Below are 26181 nucleotides of genomic sequence, written 5' to 3' on the forward strand. Positions count from 1 at the left end.
TAATAATATGGCATTGGACTTTCACATTTCAAGCTTTAATCACAATCTATGTGTTTTCTAATTGATTAAAGTCTTATTTGCTAAAAAATAATTATTTGAAATATACTTTGAAAGAAAAATAATCTTGGGATCAACATGAATATTGAAAATCACAATTTGATATAAAATAAAATAGTCGGGTCACCACGTTTGAAAACATGAATCGCTCAATGATCACATGAACCCAAAGGAGAACTCCCCAAATGAATTATCCTTTGCAGCTCTTCAGTGACAGGCAGAATCAAATGCTTTGCACACAAAGGCCTAGTCTACATTACCAGAACTCCAAAGGGTTTCTCATAAGCAATCGTTAAAATATTCTTAAGGTATAGGTTTCTTACATTAAAAACTTCTAAAAGAACAATTTTAAAGACTAAAAATTTTTTTAAAGGATAACTAATTTTCTCTGATTCTCAAAAAATTTATATCACTTGATGGTGAAACTGGCAGAAAGTGAGCCACTGATGATTAAGTAGCTAGGAACTAAAGTTTTTTTCCCTTTTGCAATTACTGATTATAGCTTTTAGCTGCTTAACCCACTCATTGTTAATTGTGCTGTTTAGGCAATATGCTGACTCCTGCTAGGCTCCTATAGGTAACATCTTCCTGGTGCCTGCATCACCATGGTAATGTGTGTGTGAGCTGTTTTTCAGGAATTAGAACTCCTTGTCCACTTCAGGCCAGTTGAGACCACCAACTCATCAACTGGGCCCACGGAGATGTCCGACAGGCGACCTTTTAACTTGAAGGGGCTAAAAACTCTCCCCTCAGATCATGCTGATGTCGCCATCTTGTGAACATGGGTCCTATGAAGAGGCATCAAGTCTGACTACGCTTGTGCAGCTCATCATTACCTCACCTCTCCTCACCTCCAATCACCTCTCTCCACATTTCAGACCACGTTGACCCCGGCCCATATATATCCCTGAGTCTCTGTTTTCGGGGAAGCAAATTTCAGGCTCATGAGCTCGCTTCCTCACATGGCTACCTTGTGAGTAAACCCTCTCTCTGCTGCTATCTCGTCATCTCAGTGTTTGGCTTTCTGGGCGGCGGGCAAAAATGAACCTGGTTGGGTAACAGTGGCGTGTCACAATTGTTAAAATAACTTAAAAAAATTTTTGTTTAACTCTCACCTTAACTGGGCCAAGTTCTTCCTTGCTGTCTTGTCTTTGGTAGTGTAAACTAATGAAAAGAAAATGTAACAGTTAAACACATAGGTGGCAATAAAATTGATTATCTTTTATAAATATTTAAAATTCATACTGTTCTATACAAATATGAAAACATATGGAACTCTTAAGTAAATCATTCCAGGTTTATAATATTACTGTGTTTTATAAAAATTATATTATTACTAGAGAGAGATTTTTATGATAAGGAAAGTCAAACTATGCATCCAAAAAACACTTAGCATGGATATTAGTTCATTGACAAAGGTCTTAATAGTTGAATAATACTGCTAACAGTCAAACAAACAAACACTGGAGCTAGGATAATCCCTTTATACATTTTCCAATGAATAAAACAGAGTTGATAATGACTCTTTCAAATACCTAATAATATACAACCTAGCTAAAACCTACTTGTTTTCCATATCATCAATGCAGAGGTTAGACGGGACAAGATGAGGTGACATTGGAAGTTCTAAATCATGTTTTCTCAGGGGCATTTTTATGTCTCTATTCATATTCACATGGATCGGTTTTCTCACAGTTTCTATAATGAAAAAGTTGCAATTAAAAATTAAGAATGAATAATAAAATCTTTTAAAAGCATTGGTTGATATACCATGGTCATTAAGTAAATGTACATCTTAGATATTTACTAAAACCACCTATATTCTATACATGATAGAAGACATTACAGTACTAGCAACTATCACAGATAATTCAAATCATCTTTTTCTTCATCATCTTACATTCTCCTCATGAAAGGGGCCCTACAAATTTTGCTTTATTTTTTGATTCCTTCAAAACTTCCCTAACCCCTAGACTGTATCAGTTGCTATATTACACACTCCCATAGCACTACATATGTTCTCTATTATAGCACCTACCATAGTTTACTGTACTTGATTAACTCTATCTCCCTCACCAGATTTTTAAACTTTAGATGCAGCAGCCTTGTCTCTCCTTATAGACGATATAACTATTTTGACCGCTTAGTACTTTTAATTATGCTCCTTTTCCAGGAAATGCTTTTTTCACATGCACAAACTACAGAGTTGCAGTGGAGAGCTTCTATCTTCTTATATAACCCTGCTTCCCTGGAAAAAATAATTGGTTTAGTGGCAACTACCTGCACTCAATAATGGTATTACACCCCTCTGGTTATAAGTCATTGTTCCAGCGCTGAGAGCTGACACCAGCAGAGCAAGGCAACATCCTTCCAGCGGAATTAAAAAATTCAGAATCAGAGAAGCAGCTCTCAGTATTTCCCTGGTGGTGAAATTGGAGAGATGAGCAATGTTAGTTCATAGTGGGGTTTTTTTGGATTTTATTTTTCCTTTTTCTCCCCAAAGCCCCCTGATACATAGCTTCTAGTTGTCAATGTTAGTTTTTTAATGTCACATTTTAAGCTTCATTGATGAAGACAGTCTGAGAGAATAAAACTAGTATCTGAAGTGAAAAAGAATCTTGGTAGTATTCAATTTCCTGACTCAAGCAGTCTCTGAGGCCCAGATGCACCACTACCCTTCCTTTTAGTTAAGTGTCTTAGTCCGTTCAGGCTGCTATAACGGACTACCATAGACTGGGTGAACTATACAAAATAGAAATTTATTTCTCAGTTTGGAGGCTGGGCAGTCCAAGATCAAAGTGCTGGCAGATTCGCTGTCTGGTGAGGGCTCGCTTCCTGGTTCACAGACAGCTGTCTTCTCCCTGTGTCCTCACACAGTGGTAGTGGTGAGAAAACTCTCTGGGGTCTCTTTTACCAGGGCACTAATTCCATTCATCAGGGTCCACTCTCATGACCCAATCACCTCCTAAAGGCCCAACCTCCTAATATCACATCAACATATGAATTTTGGGGGCACACAAACATTCAGTCCACAACATTAAGTAAGTAAATATATATTTTTTAAGTTTCTGTAATTTGCAGTCATGAGTCCTAACTAATAAAATCTTGCTTTGGTAGAGGAGGAAAAATCTTTTCTCTCTACCCTTCTAAATTATCAGCTGGGGGCCTGTAACAAAAGACAGATTAACAAGAGAAAAAGCATACAAATTTATTTAATATAAGTTTTATGTGGAAAACTTTGTAAGGAAATGAAGACCCAAAGTGGTTAAACCTGAGCATTTTTAAGCTAGGTTTGACGAAGAGCAGAATGTCCTGGGGAAACGGGACACGACAAAAAGGGGTATCAGCTAAGTGTAGTAAACTGAGGGAAACAGCAAGGTCTGTTCATTAGATTCCTCTCGGTGTTCCCTCTGTGTTGGAGATAACAACGTTCCTTTTCTCGGGGCATAGCGAGGGCACCTCTCACATGAAAATCCTTCCTGCACATACTGCTTCCTCAAATTCCTCAGCTCAAAATATTCAATATGCCAAGGTGCCTTATTTTTTGGTAGTGTGGGGGATCAGAATTGGCCACCCCAAAATGTGTCTCTTTGGCATGAGGATTATTTGGGGCTGATTACTTTTAAGAAACGGCAGACAGGCGAGAAGCTCTGAAAAGTAGAAGCTACCCTCTGTAAAACACAAGGGAAATCTCCATTTGTAAAGGTAACTCCCTCTCTGTACCAGGAAGAGGGGGGATGTCCTTATGTCCAGAAACTCCTATCAAGGCAGAAGGCAAGGACTTAAATCCGCATAATAACCTTTCTCTTGTTTACTGTCCTTTTCTGGTAATCTCCCATAACTGACTCCCTCCCACCCCCAACATGCTCCTTTGTCTTTAGCCAAAGACGGTATTTAAGATGACAACCTTAGCCAGTCTGGGAGTTAACCAGGTTTCCTGGATTTTTCCCATGTATACATGTTACAAAGCTTTGTTTGATTTTCTCCTTTTATTCTGTCTCATGTCAATTTAATTCATAGCCCAGCCAGAAGAACCTACAAGAGATAGAGGAATTCTCTTCCTCCCCTACAGCAGCATGTCCTGCCCCTGTTATTTTCTGTTCTACTTCCAGAATCCAATACAATACTTAGGGTAAGTACTCAAAAAACATATGTTCAACGTATGAATGAAAACAGAGTGAGGGAGAAAGAAAATACATAAAGTTAAATACATCACTGGACAGCCACATGTAAAAGAATTAAACTGGAACCCTATCTTACACCATACACAAAAGTCAACTCAAAATGGATTAAAGACTTAAATACAAGACCTGAAACCATAAAACTCCTAGAAGAAAACATAAGGAATAAGCTCCGTGACATCAGTCTTCATGATGATTTTCTGGATTTGACACCAAAAGTAAAAGGAATAAAAGCAAAAATAAACAACTGGTCCTACATCAAACCAAAAAGCTTCTGTATAGCAAAGGAAACCACCAACAAAATGAAAATGCAATCTAAAGAATGGGAGAAAATACTTGCAAATCATATTGTCTGATAAGGGATTAATATTCAAAATACATAAAGAGCTCATACAACTCAATATCAAAAAACAACAATCGATTAAAAAATGAGCAGAGGACCCTCTGAACAGACATTTTTCCAAAGACAACATACAACTGAGCAACAGGTACATGAAAAGGTGTTCAACATCACTAATCCTCAGGGGAATGCATTCAAAACCACAATGAGATATCACCTCACACCTGTTAGAATGACTATCATCGAAAAGACAAGAGAGGGGGCTGACCACGTGGCCGAATAGTTGTTTGTGTGCTCCAGTTCAGTGGCCCAGGGTCCGCCAGTCCAGACCCTGTGCACAGAGCTATATACTGCTCATCTAGCCATGCTGTGGCAGCATCCAACATAGAAAAACTAGAATGACCTGCAACTAGGATATACAACTATGTACTGGGGCTTTGGGGAGAGAAAGAAAGAAAAAGAAGAAGACTGGCAACAGATATTAGCTGAGGGCCAATCTTCCTCACAAAAAGTAAAAAAAAAAAAGACAAGAGGTAAGAAGTGTTTGCAAGGATGTGGACAAAAGGGAACCCTTGCGCATGGTTGGTGGGAATGTAAATTGGGGCAAGCCCTATGGAGAACAATATAGAGGTTCCTCAAAAACTTAAAAATAGAACTATCATATGATTCAGCAATCCCACTTCTGGGTATATATCCAAATAAAATGAAAACAAGATCTCAAAGAGATATCTGCACTCCCAAGTTCACAGCAGCATTATTCACAGAGCCAAAATATGGAAACAACCTCAGCGTCCATCAATGGATGAATGGATAAAGATGGTGTGGTGTGTATATGTGTGTGTGTGTATATATACAATGGAATATTCCTGAGCCATGAGAAAGAATGAAATCCTGCCATGTGTGACAACATGGACGGAGCTAGAAGGCATTATGCTAAGTGAAATAAGCCAGACTGAGAAAGACAAATACTGCATGGTATCACTTACATGTGGAATCTAAAAAAAAAAAAAAGTCAAACTCATAGAAACAGAGAATAGAAAAGTGGTTGCCAGGATCTGGCGACTGGGGGATAGGGAAAGGTTGGGAAAAGGGTACTAACTTTCAGCAAAATGATGAATAAGATCCGAGGATCTAATGTAAGACATGGTGACAATAGCTGATAACACTATTACACAAATGAAGAAAAAGAACTAAATATAGCAAATATATTTACAACAGAAACTTTTATTCCTAAAGTTTATTAATAATGTATTTACTTCTACTAAAGTGTGACTACATTTACTTGTGACAACTGTCATCTGTGGAGAAACAAAAATAGCACAGAAAGGAAAAGAGGAGACACTAACAATACTGTGATCAATTTCAATCCCTTTTTTATGAACTCAGTTCTTAAGCTCTCATTTTAGCACTTGTTTTAAAAATTAAATATCAGACACAAGTTTCCTTGAGAGAGAAAAAAATATTCTGATTAAACTTTTTATTTACTTGAAGAATCAAAGTGCAGGCCAAAATGAACTTTATTTTGAAGTATTAGACTACTATAGTTAACATCCCAAGAATGTCTAAGAAATTCAAGTTATGAGATAGGAAACTAATCATTGAGGCAAAAACTTGTTCAGCTCTTCCTTTCAAACAAATTCTCCAAATAGGATAAGACAGTAAAGATATTTATTCCCTGCTCTTTAGCCAAACTTTGGTAACTATCTGCCTAGACAAAATAACATAATAATTGAAACAACAGCGCTATAAGTTTAACCATACCTTATAAAATTAATTTTATATAACACACCACCTAAAAAAAAAATAAATGGATTAAACAATAAAACATTTTAAGCAGAGACTAACAAAGCTTCTAATTTAAGAGGGCAATCAAGTTTTAAAATTACTTTCCACATCCTTTGAGTTCTAAAATTACAAAATTATTGGAAAACGAAACATTATGATCACATCAGACTCAAAGCAAAATGTTACTGGAGAGGCTTACTTACCAGGTCTTTTCTTCTGGCAAGATACCTGATTCACCATATACAGGTTAAGGAGGTCTAAACTGACAGCAGAATTCTTGACAGGGGATAAAACTCCCCGTAATTTCATTTTTGATTTTAACCTTTTCTTTTCAAAATATTCCTAAAAAAATTAAAAATAAAAAGTTATTCTAGCAACCATATAGTTTCAGGCAGAATCATCAATAATAAAAAGCAATAATGCTATTAAATAATTGACTTGATATTTTTTATATTTCTGTGACACCTCCTTTACATGTTTACATATAAATTAAAATGAATCATGATAACTTGTAGTTTGCCCAAAGACTCTAAATTACAGCTTCTTATAATCTTTCTTTTGTTAAGCGTAATGCCTTTAAAACAGAACTATATAAAGCCATTCCCAGGTATCAAAAGATGAAAAAAACATTATCTGAATGTGGAATGTTTTTAAAAACCTGATAAAACAAATCTGATAGGCTAAAAACTTGTTTTTCTGCAAAGTATGCTATACCACAGATATAAAAAGCCTAAAGATACGCATAGCTGTGTGCCAATAAATGTCAACTGAAATGAGAAGAGAAAAACAAAAAGAAGCTATGTGAGAACTTATCTGCAGCCAAAGCTAACTTAATTCTGTTATCTCCCCATGACTCCTAGATTTTCTTTTAAACCAGACTTGTAAATAATTATCATTTTTCATTCAGTATTTATTTCTGATTGAGCAGAATTATTCTTATTTTCATTCTTTTTCTCTCAGATTACATCCTTAATTTAAGAAGTTCAAAGGCATTTGTTCAAAATTTGTTTATTGAGCAACTATTATGTATTAGACACTATAACAAATTGTGAAAACATCTTCTTCACTATATAACTCATAACACAATGGCATAAACGTGATTATAAATGTGAGATATAAAAAGTGAAAAAAGACCAAGATGGTAAAAAATTTAATGCAAGAGGAAGTATCATTTTTCCAAGAAGTTAAGGTTTTATCACATTAATATTTCAGAATATTAATTATAATACACTTTTAAGATTCTAAAAAACATAAGAACTGTAAGAGACTTGCCAGCTATCAAGCAAAAAAGTAAATGCTGCATTTTTATGCAAACTTAACCACAGATAAAAAAGTGTTTTGTTTGAGTGATGTGCAACTCCACATTGGGGCTTCTTTAAAAAGATCACACTATGGTCAGCAATGAAATGACAGAACCTTCAGGATGTAAATATTTTTCCCCTTTGAAAAACATGACTCTGGATCTTATAATTGACAGTGTCTTGGAATTAAGATATTATTTCCTAAGGCACTGTACTCTGTGAAGGATAAGACCATAATGAGAAAGAGAATGACACAATTACAACTGAGCATCAGGAGTATGTAAACTACTAGTAGATGTGGGGAGAGCTGGCAGAGGGAGGGCAGGAGGAGAGGGAAGCTTTCTTAGAAAATGACTTCTAAGATGGATGAGTCAGAGTTAGCCAGAGTGTGGGAAGATAATGTTCCAGGAATGAAGAAGAACAGTACAAACACTGTGTATGAAGGGAGCAAGCCTTTACTCCAGGGGACACGGCTGAAGAGGTTGAACCCTCATAATATATCCATCATGATAACCTCTAATCTTTCTTTTCCTAGAGAGAACAAAGGTATGTAACTAATTTAACTGACAAGGTTAGGCTCAACTTTTTTGGGGGGGCTAACTTTTGCAGACAATTTCACTATTTTATTATTTAATATCAAATAAACAATAAATTCAAAACACATTTCCAATCTCTTTAGCACATTAACAAAGTTGTTAGGACAGTTAGACCTCCACATACAATTCCTATGGGGATATCTAAGACAAGCAAATCTTTATTTAGTGAAAAAATGTACTAAAGCATGAGTATAAAAGACAGATTGTTAAAATATTTAAAATATGTTATATGTATAGTTATGACTTCCAATGGCTTTTGGTGACATATTTCATATTATAGGATATCAAGTTTATTTCTAAATATTTTTTGTGTGGTATTTTAACTTTTTATTAAGATTATGATAGTTTACAACCTTGTGAAATTTCAGTTGCACATTATTGTTAGTCATGTTGTAGGTGCACCACTTCACCCTTTGTGCACTCCCCTCACCCCCCCTTTCCCCTGGTAACCAACAATCAGTTCTCTTTGTCTATATGTTTAACTTCCACCTATCAGTGGAGTCATACAGAGTTCGTCTTTCTCTATCTGGCTTATTTCACTTCACATAATACCCTCAAGGTCCATCCATGTTGTTGTGAATGGGACGATTTTATCCGTCTTTATGGCTGAGTAGTATTCCATTGCGCGCGCGCGCGTGCGCGTGTGTGTGTGTGTATACATATATATACCATATTTTCTTTATCCACCCATCAGTTGATGGGCACTTAGGTTGCTTCCACATCTTGGCTATTGTAAATAATGCTGTGATGAACAGAGGGGTGCATGGGACTTTTGGAATTGCTGACTTCAAGCTCTTTGGATAGATACCCAGTAGCGGGATGGCTGGTTCATAAGGTATTTCTATTTTTAATTTTTTGAAGAATCTCCGTACTGTTTTCCATAGTGGCTGCACCAGTTTGCATTCCCTCCAACAGTGTATGAGGGTTCCTTTTTCTCCACAACCTCTCCAACATTTGTCACTTTTTGTTTTGGTTATTTTTGCCATTCTAACAGGTGTAAAGTGATATCTTAGTGTAGTTTTGATTTGCATTTCCCTGATGATGAGTGATGATAAGCATCTTTTCATGTCTATTGGCCATCCGTATATCTTCTTTGGAGAAATGTCTGTTCATGTCCTCGGCCCATCTTTTGACTGGGTTGTTTGATTTTTTGTTGTTATGCTCAACTTTTTTTAACAAGTCTCATTTGGTAGAGACAAGTAAAAAATAATTAGAAGATAAATAGAAAACTTCCAGAAGACAATCAAATTTTAAATTGAAAATAGACATTTAAAAGGAGCTGCCAGGGAGACAAATAAAATCTTAAGAATGTGTCAAAGGAAGCAAGGGAAGAGCTTGTTTCAAGATGAAGGGAACGGGCAGCAGCTCTCTGAAAGAAGACTGTTCACTTCATGAAGTGTTAAATGAAGTTTGTATCACCAAAACAAAAACGATGAAGGTATGGAAAAGCAGATGACACATTAAAGTATACGAAAAATATCTTTGGAATTGAATAACATAAAGTTCAAATTTTTTTACTGAATTTTAGTTAACATAGAACATTATGTTAGTTTCAGGTGTACACATAGTTATTTGACATTTACACACATTACGAAATAATCACTACAATGATTCTACCAACAATCTGTCACCAAAGTCATTATAATATTATTGACTATATTCCCTACATTGTATATTACACCCCCATGGTTTGTTTACTTTATCACTGAAAGTTTGTACTTCTTAATCCCCTTCACCTATTTTGCCCAACCTACCACCAGCTTCACCACTGGCAATGACCAGCCTGTTCTCTGTGTCTATGAGTCTGTTTCTCTTTTGTTTGTTCATTTGTTTTGTTTTTTAGATTCCACATATAAGTGAAATCAGATGATATTTATCTTTCTCTGTCTGACATATTTCACTTGGAATAACACCCTCTATATCCATCCATGTTGCTACAAATGACAAGATTTCATTCTTTTTTACGACTAATATTCCACTGAATAAATATATGCCACATCTTCTTTACCAATATATCCACCGATGGACACTTAGGCTGCTTCCACATCTCGGCTATTGCAAATAATGCTGCAATGAACATAAGGGTGCATATTTCTTTTCAAATTAGTGTTTTTGTTTTCTTCAGGTAATACCCAGAAGTGAAACTGCTGGGTCATATGTTAGTTTTTAATGCTTTTAGAAGCCTCCATACTGTTCTCCATAGTAGCTGCAACAGTATACATTCCCACCAAAAGTGCGCGAGGGCTCCCTTTTCTCCACATCCTCACTAACACTTGACATTTATTGTCTTTTGATGGTTTTGATTTGCATTTCCCTTAGGATTAGTGATGTTGAGCATCTTTTTACATGTCTGTTGGGCATCTGTAAATGTCTTTGGAAAAATGTCTATTCAGTTCCTCTCATTTTTTTATTGAATTATTTTTTTTTGATATTGAGTTGTATGAGCTCTTTATACATTTTGGACATTAACCCTTTATCAGATATATCATTTGCAAGTATATTCTCCCATTTGGTAAATTGCCTTTTCATTTTGCTGATGGTTTCCTTTGCTGTGTAAAAGCCTTTTAGTGTGACGTAGTCTCATTTGTTTAATTTTGCTTTTGCTGCCCTTGCCTGAGGAGACAGATCCAAAAAATTATTAAGACTGATGTCAAAGACTTTACTGCCTAAGTTTTCTTCTAGGAGTTTTATGGTTTCAGGTCTTACGTTTAAGTCTTTAATCCATTTTGAGTTTATTTTTACACATACCGAAAGAAAGTAGTCCAGTTTCATTCTTTTGCCTAGAGCTGTCCAGTCTTCCGAATACCATTTATTGAAACAGCTGTCTTTTCCCCACTGAATATTCTTGCCTCCTTTGTTGTAGATTAATTGACGATATATTTGTGGGTTTATTTCTGGGCTTTCTATTCTGTTACATTATCTCTGCATTTGTTTTTGTGCCAGTATCATGTTTTGATTATTACAGCTTTGTAGTACAGTTTGACATCTGGAAATGTGATACCTCCAGCTTTCTTCTCTCTCAAGATTGCTTGGCTATTTGGGGTCTTTTGTGGTTCTATACAAATTTTAGGATTATTTGTTCTAGTTTTGTGAAACATACCAATGGTATTTTCATAGGGGTTGCATTGAATCTGTAGATTGCTTTGGGTAGTACGGACACTTTAACAGTATTAATTCGTGAGCACAATACATCTTTCCATTTATTTGTCTTCGGTTTCTTTCATCCATGTCTTATAGCTTTCAGAGTATAGGTCTTTCATCTCCTTGGTTAAATTTATTCCTATGCATTTTATTGTTTTTGATGCAATTGTCATGGCAGGGTTTTCTTAATTTCTCTTTCTGATAGATCGTTATTAGTGTATAGAAACCCAACAGATTTCTGTATATTAATTTTGTATCCTGAAACTTCACTGAATTCATTTATCCTAATAATTTTTGGTGGAGGTTTTAGTGTGTGTGTGTATATATATATAAACAATATATATAAAATAAAAAGTATATATATATATATTTAGTATAAAGTATCATGTCATCAGTAAACAGTGACAGTTTTACTTGTTCCTTTCCAATCAGGCTGGCTTTTATTTTTCCTACTAACTGCTGTGTTAGGACTTCCAATATAATAAAAGTAGTGAGAGTGGGCATCCTTGTCTTGTTTCTGATCTTAGAAGAAATGCTTTCAGCTTTACACCATCGAATATGATATTAGCTGTGGGTTTGTCACATACAGCCTTTACTATGTTGAGGTAGGTTCTCTCTATACCCACGTTGTTGAGAATTTTTATCATAAATGGATGTTGAATTTTGTCAAAAGCTATTTCTGCATCTATTGAGATAATCATACAATTTTTATTCTTTGCTTTGTTTATGTGGCATATCACAATGACTAATGTGTGCATACTGACCATCCTTGCATGCCTAGGAAAAATCTCACTTAATCATGGTGTATGATCCTTTTAATGTATTGTTGATTTTAGTCTGCTAATATTTTGCTGAGGATTTTTGCATCTACATTCATCAGGGATATTGGCCTATAATTTTCTCTTTTTGTAGTGTCTTTGTCTGGTTTTGGTATCAGGGTAATGTCGGCCTCATAGAATGAGTTTGGAAGCATTCCTCCCTCTTCAATTTTTTGAAATAGTTTGAGAAGGACAGGTATTAATTCTTTAAATGTTTGGCAGAATTCACCTGTGGAACCATCTGGTCCTAGACTTCTGTTTCTTGGGAGTTTTTTGACTACTGAGTCAATTTATTATTAGTAATCAGTCTGTTCAGATGTTCTATTTCTTCCTGATTCAGTCTTAGAAGACTGTATGTTTCTAGGAATTTATCTATTTCTTTTAGGTTGTATAATTTGCTGGCATCTAATTGCTCATAGTAATATCATGATATTTGCATTTCTGAGGTGTCAGACATAACTTCTCTTTCATTTCTGATTTTACTTATTTGGGGCCTCTCTTTTTTTCTAGACGAGTCTGGCTAAAGGTTTATCAATTACCTTTTCAAAGAACCAGCTCTTAGTTTCATTGATCTTTTCTATGGTATTTTTTCAGTTTCTATTTATTTCTGCTCTGATCTTTACATTTCCTTCCTTCTACTAACTTTGGGTTTTGTTTGTTCTTCCTTTTCTAGTTCCTTTAGTTGTAAGATTAGACTGTTTATCTGAGATTTTTCTTACTTCCTTAGGTAGACATGTATCATTTACTTGCTCTTTGATTTCTTCAATGACACACTGGTTGTTGAGCAGCATGTTGTTTAGACTCCATGTTTTGTTATTTCCAGTTTTCTTCTTGTAGTTGATTTCGAGTCTCATACCATGGTGGTCAGAAAAGATGTTTAATATGATTTCAATCTTCTTCAATTTACTGAGACTTGTTTTGTGGCCTAACATATGCTCTATCCTGGAAAATGTTCCGACCGACTTGAAAAGATGTGTATTCTGCTGTTTTGGGATAGAATGCTCTGCATATATCTAGTAAGTCCATCTGGTCTAATGTGTCATTTAAGACCAATATTTCCTTATTGATTTTCTGTCTGTATGATTTATAAAGTTCAATTTTGACACTAGTCAGAGCTGTACAGTGAAGTGGACTAAGGAACAAATGGAAGATGAGAGTGAAAGGGCATAGCAGGAAAGAGAAAGGACCCAGAGACACCTTTACTTGTCTAATAAGAGAAAATTCAGTATGTGTAAATATCAATGGAAAGCGGAAGTAAATGGAATCCAGATCACAGACAGAGAGACCTTCCTTTGATCAGAGGGAATTACTTCTGTAGTTAGAGGAGGGAAAGAGAAGATGGATGAAGAAGGAAGGTGGTTTATAGAACTGGTGGTAGAAATTTGAGATAATTCTCATCTGATAGCTTCTATTTCCTCTGAACTATGATACAAGGTCATTTAACGAGCATGAAGTGATAAAGAATAGTGTTGGGAAAGAGAGGTTTGGGGAGGTAAAGGAAGGTATGAAATTTTCAAAGAAGAGAAAAGTGACACGATTAGAGATCAACACCTTGGGAAGAGCCATGTGTCTTTCCCTTTCTGATAAATATTCAAAAGAATGATCCAGATAGAGTTAGATTACTTTTTAAAAATAGTCTTGGGACAGCCTTCATTCATAGTTTATTTATTATTGAGTGTCTATGTTATTGCTAGAGACAGTTCAAGGCACAGGAGATAGAAAATGAACAAACGTGGTAAAATCCTTCTTCTCATGAAGATATTTTAATGGGGGGACAGAATAAACAAATTTCTAAGAAAATATAGGATTATGAAAGAGTGACAAATTAAAGAGGGTAAAGGAGAGACAGCATTTGGAGGGCAGGGAGCTATTTAGATGTAGTGATCAGAGAAGGCCAATCTAAGAGGACATACTTTAGCTGAGACTCAAATGTTGACAAGCCAGACATGCAAATATCTCGAGGGAGACTATTCCAGACAAAGAACAGTGGCAGAAAGAAGGTCAGTGTGGCTGAAATAAAATGAATAGGACAAGTAGTAAGAAACAAGGTCAGAGAGGCAGGCAGGGTGCAGATCCTTCTGGTTCTTTTAGACTTTGGTAAAATCAGATTTCATTCTAAGAGCAATGAAAAGCAATTGAGGCTTTTAAGCTGGGGAATGATAAATTCTGATTTGTGCCTTTAAAAGATCATACTAACCACTGTGTCACAGACTACAAAGGAGTAAAAGATAAAGCAGAAAAACAGTGATAAATTCAATTACATTAAAATTAAGAACTTTTCTTCAAAGACAGGATTGAAAAACTAAAATTAAAAGCCAAAGGACAAATACACCTGACAAATAATTCCTAAATACATAGACACAATAAGAAAAAGACAAACAACTCAAATAAAAAATGAAAAAACTACTTGGAAAAGTACCTGACAAAAGAGGAAACCTGAATGACAAGATAGTCAGTCTCATTAGTAATCAAGGAAATACAAGTTAAATTTACAATGAAGCATCAATTCACTGAGTTAACAACTATCCTGCTTTCATAATAATCACTCCCTTGCTTTTCTTTAAATTTTACTACCTTCGAACATATTTTTTCTGTTTTGGAACTTTTCGTACATGGAATCTTACTGCTTGTATTCTTTTGTGAGTTGCTTTCTTTATCCAACTTTATGTTTTTGAGATTCATCCACACTAATTACACGTAGTTGAAACATTTTCACTGCTCCATCATTACTTGGGTATGCCACTATTTGCTTAACCATTTTCTGCTAATGGACATTTGGGTGGTCCCCTTTCCTTCCTCCTCCCCTGTCCTTCTTTCTCTCTTTCTCCTCCTTCTCTCTCTTTTTTTTGTTTGCTACTTAACAACAACAATGTCCAAACAAGCTTGTACATGTCTCAAAGTTCACAAGTGGAAGAGTTTCACTCAGATATATACTGCTGAGCTGTAATGTACATACATGCTCATCTTTACTGTGTAATGATCAATGTAATTAAAAAACAAAAAAAGGTGGTAGGTTATAAGGCCATTATACTACTCTAGGCAATAAATGATGATGATTTGAATCAGGGTGCTAATAGTATAGGTAGTGAGAAGTTATCAGACTTGGGATACATCTTGGAACTAGAATGACAACAAGAATCAACAAGGTCCTTAAGTCTCCGCCTAAGCAAAATGGTTGGTTATCAACCTATCTACAAGGTTGAGAAGACTAAAGGAAGAGAGTCTTCCAATTTCACTTAGTTATTACCCTTGGAAAAATGCTTCAGAAGATCACTTTTTTCATAAAGCTAACACAAATAAACATATTCTCTTTACCTTTTGCTTTCTCCTTTCCTGCTTGATCAGAACCCTGGTCCTGAAAAAGGAAACAGGATAAAAAACACAATGATTAAAGAAATGGTCTCTAAAATGATTGTTGAGCCAGCCTGGTGGCAAACTGGTTAAGTTCACATGCTCCACCTTGGTGGCCCAGGGTTCCTGGGTTCAGATCCCAGGCACGGCCCTACACGCTGCTCATCATGCCATGCTGTGGCAGTATCCCACATACAAAATAGAGGAAGATTGGCACAGATGTTAGCTCAGGGACAATGTTCCTCAAGCAAAAAGAGGAAGATGGGAACCAGATATTAGCTCAGGGCCAATCTTCCTCACCAAAATAAATACATAAATAAAATAAAATGATGTCATTTTAGTTGAATTAAAGATTTGGAATTAAAATCTAAAAGTATAGTGATAATTATGCTATTTTATGAAAAGAAACTATGAAAATGTTCTCAAATGTTATAGTATATACTGTTTCACAAAATTTTCTTAGATAGAAAATCCAAGAACTAATAAGAAAGACTCTACACCTATCATTAATAATGAAGCATAAAATACATCTGAATTATAAAATCAAGATAAGCAAAGAGAAATCAATGCATTGGCAAGGAGGTACCACTGAAACATTCTCAGATGATAGCAATATTCTTGGTCAATGCTGCCATTTTAATTTTCCTTGTATTTCAATATTCTACTTCTATCAACAGGAAGTAGAGAAAGGACCAAAATCTATATAGGATTGAAAGAAATGTTAAGTTTATTATTAGAGCAATTCAGTTACATTACTATATCAGCTATGCATACTTGAAATCTCATAACTTCTTTAAAACACAGCTAGCTTTTATGGATGTGCTTCACACCTATGATCTCTGTGCCAAACACTGCAACGAATCCCATGATACTGCAATATTTAATGGTTATAAATTATTTGCTCTATTAATAATAGTAGAATGCCATAAAACATTCATGACAAGATAAGCACATATGCACAATAAATCTTTTGGATATTCATGAAACTATGATCTCAAATTCAAGATTTGTACAAGAATTATAAGTAAAATGACAAAATGTATTTTAGCTACATGAGATTATATAATAACATGAAAATAATAATCGCTAATGATGAGTACCATATGTCTTGCACCTTTCTAGACACTTCAGATACTTTACATGTACAAACTCATTTAATCTTCACAGGAACTCTGTAAGGTAGGTTCTATTTTTATCCCCATTTTACTGAGGAAGAAACTAAGATGCAGAGAGGTTAAGTAACTTGCCCAAGGTCACACTGCTAATAAATGGTAGAGCCAGACTGAAACCTAAGCATTCTGGTTTTGAAGTTTTCAACCAGATATTATACCGTCTTCCAAGAATTTCAACTGTGAATATACAAAGCTGTTCATTTTCCAAATGATTTTCATAAACTACATGAATGACAGTTACTGAATACCCCCAGACTTTGGTACTTACTGAACTTGTACTTTAACATACTTCCCAATAGCTATGTCTTAATTGACCATTTTGAGTTCACTGCGCAAAGAATTCGATCTGTCCAGATCCACGCAGCATAAGTGCACTGCTGGCATTCAAACTTTAGAAAAGAAAAAGGAAATAAATCACATTTCATTGACCCATCAAATGCTAAGGCTAGAGAGGACATTAGAGATTAGTTTATTCTCCATCATTTTAAAACTTAAGGCAAAGAAAGCAAAGTGGGGGCTGGACCGGTGGTGCAGCAGTTAAGTGTGCATATTCCGCTTTGGCGGCCTGGGTTTCGCCAGTTCAGATCCCAGGGGTGGACATGGAACCGCCTGGCAAGCCATGCCGTGGTAGGCGTCCCACGTATAAAGTAGAGGAAGATGTGCACAGATGTTAGCTCAGGGCCAGTCTTCCTCAACAAAAAGAGGAGGATTGGCAGCAGTTAGCTCAGAGCTAATCTTCCTCAAAAAAAGAGAAAGCAAAGTGACTTTTCAAAGTTCCGAAATATAAGAAGTATGACAGAGCCAGCAGTATTAAACAATCTAGATTACAGAGAGAGTAGGAAGAAAAATCAATTCTATAAGAAGTTCCCACATTATAAAGATCAATAGAATTAGGGACTAGCCAAAGCCTAAATACAGTCTTCATATATGTATAAATCAAGTGATTTTACTCCAGGCTGATTTTCCATTATCCAGGACACTCTTATGGCTCTCACCAAATTCTATGTACTCCATAATCCCTATTCCTATGTGCCTAAGAAAAAATTAATTAGGATTTCAAGACTAATTGCTAGATTAGCCTACTAATATTAGACCACAGTGAAAGTGAAAAAAGATCCTAACGTATAAGTCAAAGGCAATTTCATAAAAAGAACATTTTAAATTATTATTAAGGCAACCAATGCTACGAAATAGTACTATATGTCTAAATGTTTTACCAAATATAGTCACTCTCAATTACCTGCACTAGAAAAGAAAACTGCATCAGTTAGGATTCTTAAGTTACAAGAAATTGAAAGCTCCTTTGGTTAATTTAAACAGAAAATAAATTTATTAAAAGAAAATCGGGTAACCAACAAACATGTCAACAAGGCTGAGGAAGCACGTTTGGCACCTGGCAAGAACAAGGAAGTCTAGGGAGCTGTGGCATCATAGTCAAAATCAAGCCATAATTAGTCTCCTAAGGACACCACTGCCAGCACTGGTGAACACTAAACACCACTGACTGCACCAGTTCCACTCCTGGACAGTGAACACCACCCCCTGGCATCACTGGCATTAAAATTCAATCCTGCTGCAGCTCTTGCAACTGCTTCCAACTACAATAGAAGCTCTGTAGTCCCTACTTCTTTGTGTTACTAGCTTCTAATTCAAAGTACAGGACAAGTGCATCTAAGTCTCAGCTTAGGTCACATGCCTATTTGCTAGCTGCAAAGCATAGTGAAACAAATGTCTGGGTTTTTTCCCCAAGATTCCACATAGGCAGGTGGTCTGTGCCTATCACCAAAACTCATAAGGTAGGAAATACCCCCACGCATAGATAAGGGGCTCAGATGCTTGGCTGCCAGTGAGTACAAATGTCCACTAAAGAGATGTAGATTAAAATTAAACTAGTTGACAATCCAAGTGACTTTTTACTTGGCTATGTCAGTGGAAAAAAAAAATATATATATATATATATATATATATATATATATATATATATATATATTCCTAATAGTTGCTTCTAACAGTTTTGCTTAGGCTAACTTAAAATAAAACTGTACTGTAAAGTTGTTTTTTTTCTCCCCCAAGGGTTGACCAAGATGATGATATAGGAGGATCTTGAGCTCCCCTCTTCCCACAGACACACCAAATGTACAGCTACACTTGGAGCATTCCCTCTGAAAGAGATCCAGAAACTAGACTAGCGACTCGTACACACGGGACAAATGCAAAAATACCCAGGTTGAAACAGGTAGGAAAGGCTGAGACACACTCTCATCATAAACCCCACCCCTGCCACAATGCCATACAGTCAGAAGGAAATCCCCAACTCCACCTTCTCCCTGAGGAGCAAAGGGTTTGACCTCCACATCTAGTGCTCCAAATTTTAAGACTCTCACCAAACAGACAGACTCCCAAAACACCTAGCTCTGAAAGCCAATGGGCTTGTGTCCACAAGACCCACAAGACTATGGCAAATAAATAAGCATTCTTAACAGGAATGCAGCACTCACCAGAGCTATCCCCTCAGGGTTCAACATGGAGTGAGCAGGCAAGTATGTTTTAAGTGAGCCTCATGGTAACCACAAAGTAAAAGGCTAGAGGAGATATACAAGATAAAGAGAAAGTTATCAAAGTATACCATAGAGAAAATCATCAAATCACACAGGAAGAGAACAAGAGAGGAAGAAAGGAATAGAAGAATTACAAAACAACCAGAAAACAACCAAACGGCCATGGTAAGTCCATCCATGTAAATAATTACTTTAAATGTAAATGATTTTTGGCTGAATGGATTGAAAAACATGACCCAAATATATGTTGCCTACAAGAGACTCATCTCAGGATTACGGACACAAACAGACTGAAAGTGAAGGGATGGAAAAAGATATTACATGCAAAGGGAAACCAAAAGCTAGGGTAGCATAATTCTCAGACAAAATAGACTTGAAGACAAAGACTGTAACAAGAGACAGCAAAGGCCATTACAAAATGATAAAGGAGTCAATTCATCAAAAGGATACAAGAACTGTAAATATTTATGCACCCAACATTGGAGCACCTAAATATATAAAGCAAATATAAACAGAACTAAAAGGAGAAATGGGCAGCAATAAATAATAGCAGGGGACTTCAAAACCCCACTTTGAACAACAGATTGATCATTGTGATATTGTAATTTACAATAAAAATACATATTTGGATGCAACCAACATAGGAGCACCAAAGTACATAAAGTAACTATTAACAAACCTAAAAGGAGAAGTGAACTACTACATAATAATAGTAGGGGACCTAAAACCCCACTTAGATCAATGGATAGATCATCTAGACAGAAAGTCAACAAGGAAATAATGGAATTAAATGAAAAACTAGACCAGATGGACTTAATAGAACATATATAAAAACAGCAGAATACACATTCTTCTCAAGTGCACATGGAACATTCTCAAAGATAGACCATATGTTGGGAAAGAAGGCAAGCCTTAATAAATTTAAGAAGACTGAAATCATATCAAGCATCTTTTGTGACCATAATGCTATGAAACTAGAAACCAACTACAAGAAAAAAGCTACAAAAGTGACAGATACGTGGAGGCTAAACAACATAGTACTGCACAACCAATGGGTCATTGAAGAAATTACAGGAGAAATCAAAAGATATCTGGAGACAAATGAAAATGAAAATACATTATACCACACCAACTCATGGGATGCAGCAAAAGTGGTCCTAGGAGGGAAAACCATAGCAACACAGGCTCACCTTAAAAAACAAGAAAAATCTCAAGTAAGCACTTTTAAACTGCACGTAACAGAAATAGAAAAAGAAGAACAAACAAAACCCAAAGTTAGCAGAAGGAGGGAAATAATAACAATTAGAGCAAAAATAAATGAAATTGAAGCCACAAAAATGGTAGAAAGGATCAACGACCAAGTGCTGGTTCCTTGAGAAGATAAAATTGACAAACCCTTAGCCAGACTCACTAAGGAAAAAAGAGAGGAGGCTCAAATAAAATTAGAAATGAAAGAGGAGAAATTAACCGATACCACAGAAATACAAAGGATCATAAGAGAATACTATGAAAACTATACGCCAACAAATTGCAAAATCCAGAAGAAATGGATAAATTCTTAGACTCATACAATCTGCCAAAGCTGAATCAAGAAGAAATAGAGAATTAAAAAGACCAATCACAAGTAAAGAGATTGAAACAGTAATCAAAAACCTCCCAAAAAATAAAAGTCCAGGACCAGATGGCTTCTCTTAAGAATTCTACCAAACATTCAAAGATTTAATACCTATCCTTCTCAAACTATTTCAAAAAATTGAAAAAGACTGCATACTTCGTAAGTCATTCTACAAGGCCAACATCAAGCTGATACCAAAGCCAGACAAGGATAACACAAATAAAGAAAATTACGGGCCAATTTTGCTGATGAACAGAGATACAAAACTCCTCAACAAAATACTGGCAAACCGAATACAGCAAAATCTTAAAAGGACCATACAGCATGATCAAGTGGGATTTATACCATGGACACAGGGATGGTTCAACATCCACAAATCCATCAATGTGATACACCAAATTAACAAAATGAGGAATAAAAAACGTGATCATCTCAGATGCGGAGAAAGCATTTCACAAGATCTAACATCCATTTATGATGAAAACTCTCAATAAAATGGGTATAGAAGGAAAGTATCTCAACATAATACAGGCCATATATGACAAACCCAAGCCAACATCATACTCAACGGGGAAAAACTAAAAGCCATCCCTCTGAGAACAGAAACAGGACAAGGGTGCGCACCCTCACCACTCTTATTCAAAATAGTACTGGAGGTATAGCCAGAGCAATTAGGCAAGAAAAAGAAGTAAAGGGTATCCAAATAGGCAATGAAGAAGTGAAATGCTCACTGTTTGCAAACGACATGATTTTATATATAGAAAACCCTAAAGAATCCATTGGAAAGCTATTAGAAATAATCAACAATAACAGAAAAATGGCAGGATACAAAATGAACTTGCAAAAATCATTTGCATTTCTATACTCTAATTACAAACTAAGAGAAAGAGAACTCAAGAATACAATACTATTTGCAATCACAACAAAAAGAATAAAATTTCTAGGAATAAATTTAACCAAGAAGGTGAAAGACCTATACAATGAAAACTATTAAGGCTTTATTGAAAGAAATTGATAAAGACATAAAGAAATGGAAAGATATTCCGTGCACATGGATTGGAAGAATAAATACAGTTAAAATGTCCATACTCCCTAAAGCAATCTGCAGATTCAATACAATCCCAATCAGAATCCCAATGACATTCTTCACAGAAATAGAACAAAGAATCCTAAAATTCATATGGGGCAACAAAAGACCCCAAACAGCTAAAGCAATCCTGAGAAAAAAGAATAAAGCTGGAGGCATCACAATCCCTGATTTCAAAATATACTACAAAGCTATAGTAATCAAAACAGGATGGTACTGGTAAAAAAACAGACCTACAGATCAATGGAACAGAATTGAAAGCCCAGAAATCAAATGACATATCAGATTCAATGCAATCCCTATCAAAATTCTAGTGGCATTTTTCACAAAAATAAAACAGACAACCCTATTATTTGTATGGAACCACAAAAGATCCCAAATAGCCAAGGCATAATTGAGAAAGAAAGCTGGAGGCATCATACTTCCTGATTTCAAACTATATTACAAAGTGACAGTAATCAAACAGTATGGTATTGGCATAGAAACAGCCAGACAGACCAATGGAATAGAATATCCAGAAATAAGCCAGAAATATATGGTCATTCAATGTATCACAAAGGAACCAAGAATACACAGTGGGGAAAGGTCAGTTTCTTCAATAAATAGTGTTGGGAAAACTAGACAGTCACATGCAAAAGAATGAAACTGTAACCGTTATCTTACACTGTACACAAAAATCAACTCTAAATGGATTAAAGACTTGAATATAAGACCTGAAACCATAAAATTCCTAGAAGCAAACACAGGGGGTAAGCTCCTTGAAATTGGTTTCGGCAATGATTTTTTGGATTGGACACCAAAAGCAAAAATTAAAAAGTGGGACTACATCAAACTACAAAGCTTCTGCACAGCAAAGGAAACCATCAACAAAATGAAAAGGGAACCTATGGAATTGGAGAAAATATTTGCAAATCTTATATCTGATAAGAGTTTAATATCCACAATATGAGGAACTCATACTACTCAACAGCAAAAAACAAATAACCTAGTTAAAAAATGGGCAAAGGACGTAAATAGGCATTTTTCAAAAGAGACATGCAAATGATCAACAGGTACAGGAAAAGGTGCTCAATATCACTAACGCTCAGGGAAATGCAAATCAAAACCACAATGATTTATCACCTCATGTCCTTTAGGATGACTTGCATCAAAAAGAAAAGAGAGAACAAATATTAGGATGTGGAGAAAAGGGAACCCTTGTGCACTATTGGTGGGAATATAAATTGGTGCAGCCATTATGGAAGACAGCATGGAGGTTCTTCAAGAAATTAAAAGAACTACCATTTGATCGAGCAGTACCACTTCTGGGTATATATCCAAAGAGAAATCAACATCTCAAACAGATATCTGTACTCCCATGTTCATAGGAGCCTTATTCACAACAACCAAGGTATGAAGCAGATTAAGAGTACATCAATGGATGAATGGATCAAGAATATTTGGTATATATATATACATCATGGAATATCATTCACCCTTTTAAAAGAAAGAAATCCTGGGCCAGCCCAGCAGCATAGTGGTCAAGTTCGCATGCTGTACTTTGGCAGCCCGGGGTTCGCAGGTTCAGATCCCAGGCACAGACCTAGCACCACGTGTCAAGCCATGCTGTGGCTGCATCCCACATAAAGTAGAAGAAGACTGGCACAGATATTAACTCAGCAACAATCTTCTCAAGCAAAAAGAGAGAGATTGGCAACAGATGTTAGCTCTGGGCCAATCTTCCTCACAAAAAAAAGAAAGAAATCCTGTCATTTGTGATAACATGGATGAACCTGGAAGGCATTAGATAATTAAGTCAGACAGAGACAAATAGGACATGGTACCACTTATATGTGGAATCTAAAAAAAAGTTAAAATCATAGAAACAGAGAACAGACAAGTGGTTGCTGGGGGGTCAGGTAAATAGGGAGAGGTTGGTAAAAGCATACAAACTTTAAGTTATAAGATGAATAAGTTCTGAGGATAACATGGTAACCATACCATTTGTTAATACAAAATAACATTGTATTGTATAATTGAAATCTGTTAAGAGAGTAGAACTTAAATGTTCTCACCAAAAAAGAGAAATATCTGAGGTGATGGATGTGTTAATTAACTTTCACAATGTATGCATATATCAAACCATCACATGATATACTTTAAATATCTTACAATTTTATTTGTCAATTATACCTCAATAAAGGTAGAAAAAAATAAGATAGAAAAGACGGGAGAACAAATGAATATATCCCCAAATAATGGGGTAAACTAGATGGAATTTTATATCTGAGAAAAAGAAAAACGTGCAGATAATTAAAATAGCTTGCTATATATAAACTGTGAATCCTCAGAAGTCATTTGCTACTTTGACTACTGCAATATTAAGTATGTAGCTAGCTACCATAATTATACTTTAAAGAGTCTCCTTGATTTTATGCAAATGTTCTCCTATATTTCTTACTACATTGGTAATAGCAATAAAACACAGCTCTGATTATCACTTAGGGACGTGACTTCCTTTGCCTGCCCCAACTTAGGTTTCAACTTTGTTTTCCATTCCTGCGTTTCATGTATTCCAACACCCAACCAAATGAAAATATAGTTTTTCTTCTCCATATATGGAGACTCCTCCCACCATATTTCATACTCAAAACTTTCAATACCTTCAAGACCCCATTCAAACATCAGTTTCTTCATGAAATTTATATGCACTTTATAAAAAACAATTTTAAGAGTTTCTCTAATTTTTGTCCTGAAATTTAAATTACCAGAGATTTAGGGGTGGGGAGGTGGGAATGAAGCTCATCTCTTTAACAGTAATTACTATGTTATTCTAGAAAATGGATTTTTAAAGAAATATATTGCAACCATCTCTTTCAGTAAAAGTTTAAGTGAACAATATTAGTTGCCATTATAGCTACATACTGAAAATAAAATCAAAAGGCCATAACTTCTTCATAGAACACTCCACAAGTTATCAATTGTGGGAAGCAGGGATATAGATTACACTAACTTATTCTTCATTAAGATAGAAAGAATAAAGTAAAATAGAAAAGTGCAAAGAGGTTAAGAAAGGGAAAGAAGAGAAGAGAAGGGAGGGAAGGGGAGAAGGAAAGAAGAGAGAGAGAAAGGAAGAAATAAAACCATACTGACTACAAAAATATAAAAAAAAAAAATTCTTCCCCTTGCCATTCTTTCTAGTAAGCAAAGATTTAAAGGAAAACGCTAAAGAAATACTTTCTTTAAAAAAAAAAGACAGGCAGTAATGTGGTCAAAGAAACATCAAGAACAACACGAACGTACATTTTACATGGAGTACGCAGGAGATGTTGAAACTACATTAGGGATTAAATACTATGGGTGTCACATATCTTAACTGTCAGCTAGTCTTGAATTTTCTTTTTTGTTTATTTTGTTTTGCTTTTTATTTTGCTGCTTAGTTTATCTTTTTAGTGGCGAGGTGCCATGCAAAAGAAACCGTTTCCAGATTGTTACAATCTTGTAATAACATCTTAAGTGTGATTCAAAGTGAAAAATGTAAATAAAATTAATAAAGCAATAACTAACAATTGAAAAAATTATTTTATGGCTTGTGTCACAGTGAAATTAATATTAACCTAAGACATCATAATGTTAACATTGTTAGCTAGCAGACTTATTAAGATTCAGGACAGTAACTAGCCTAGAAAAAGTACTTAGGTTGGTTTTCCAGAAAACTAAAGCAGGTCCACCTGATGTGTCAGGAATAGTATTGATATACATTAGAATGCTATGGCTTTCATATAAATTCTTCTCTTGCAATACAAGAAGAAGTTTTTAGAGTAATATGAATTACAAAAGGTATGGTATTGAGAAAAAAAGTGTCAATCGATAAGGCAGAAATCCACCTAATATTCAGAATACAGAGCCTAATTAAAATAAGTTCTTAGAGATTGAATTCTTATAGTACTTTCACATGGAAAATATTGTTTCATAGTTACAGGCTGTATTGATAAACATGAACAGCCATCTCCTGGGTCATACAATGGAAGAGATCTTAGATTGTGAATGATAGCCCAACACAGATGTGTATTTCAGGTTATTCACAATTAAATCTTAAAAACTTTATTTCAACAATTATAATTCACTAAAAGCTTCTAAAGTTGAAGTTTTTCACTCCATTTATGGGATATTTTGAATAAATATTTTCAACTGTTTTTG

The 26181-nt window shown here is 35.4% G+C and overlaps 1 protein-coding gene across 1 annotated transcript in view; it reads right to left on the reverse strand.

The window, feature by feature from the left end:
- Positions 1 to 26181, reverse strand: part of LOC138917616 (regulator of DNA class I crossover intermediates 1-like) — a 72759-nt gene that overhangs the window by 40052 nt on the left and 6526 nt on the right. The window contains exons 2-5 of the mRNA XM_070234847.1: positions 15535 to 15574; positions 6567 to 6705; positions 1623 to 1755; positions 1173 to 1221 (exon numbers count right to left, since the gene is read on the reverse strand). Of these exons, the coding sequence (XP_070090948.1) occupies positions 1173 to 1221; positions 1623 to 1755; positions 6567 to 6705; positions 15535 to 15574 (361 nt within the window). The remainder of the gene's footprint in view (positions 1 to 1172; positions 1222 to 1622; positions 1756 to 6566; positions 6706 to 15534; positions 15575 to 26181) is intronic.

Source organism: Equus caballus, chromosome 15, assembly GCF_041296265.1.
Source record: "Equus caballus isolate H_3958 breed thoroughbred chromosome 15, TB-T2T, whole genome shotgun sequence".
NCBI classification, from domain to species: domain Eukaryota; kingdom Metazoa; phylum Chordata; class Mammalia; order Perissodactyla; family Equidae; genus Equus; species Equus caballus.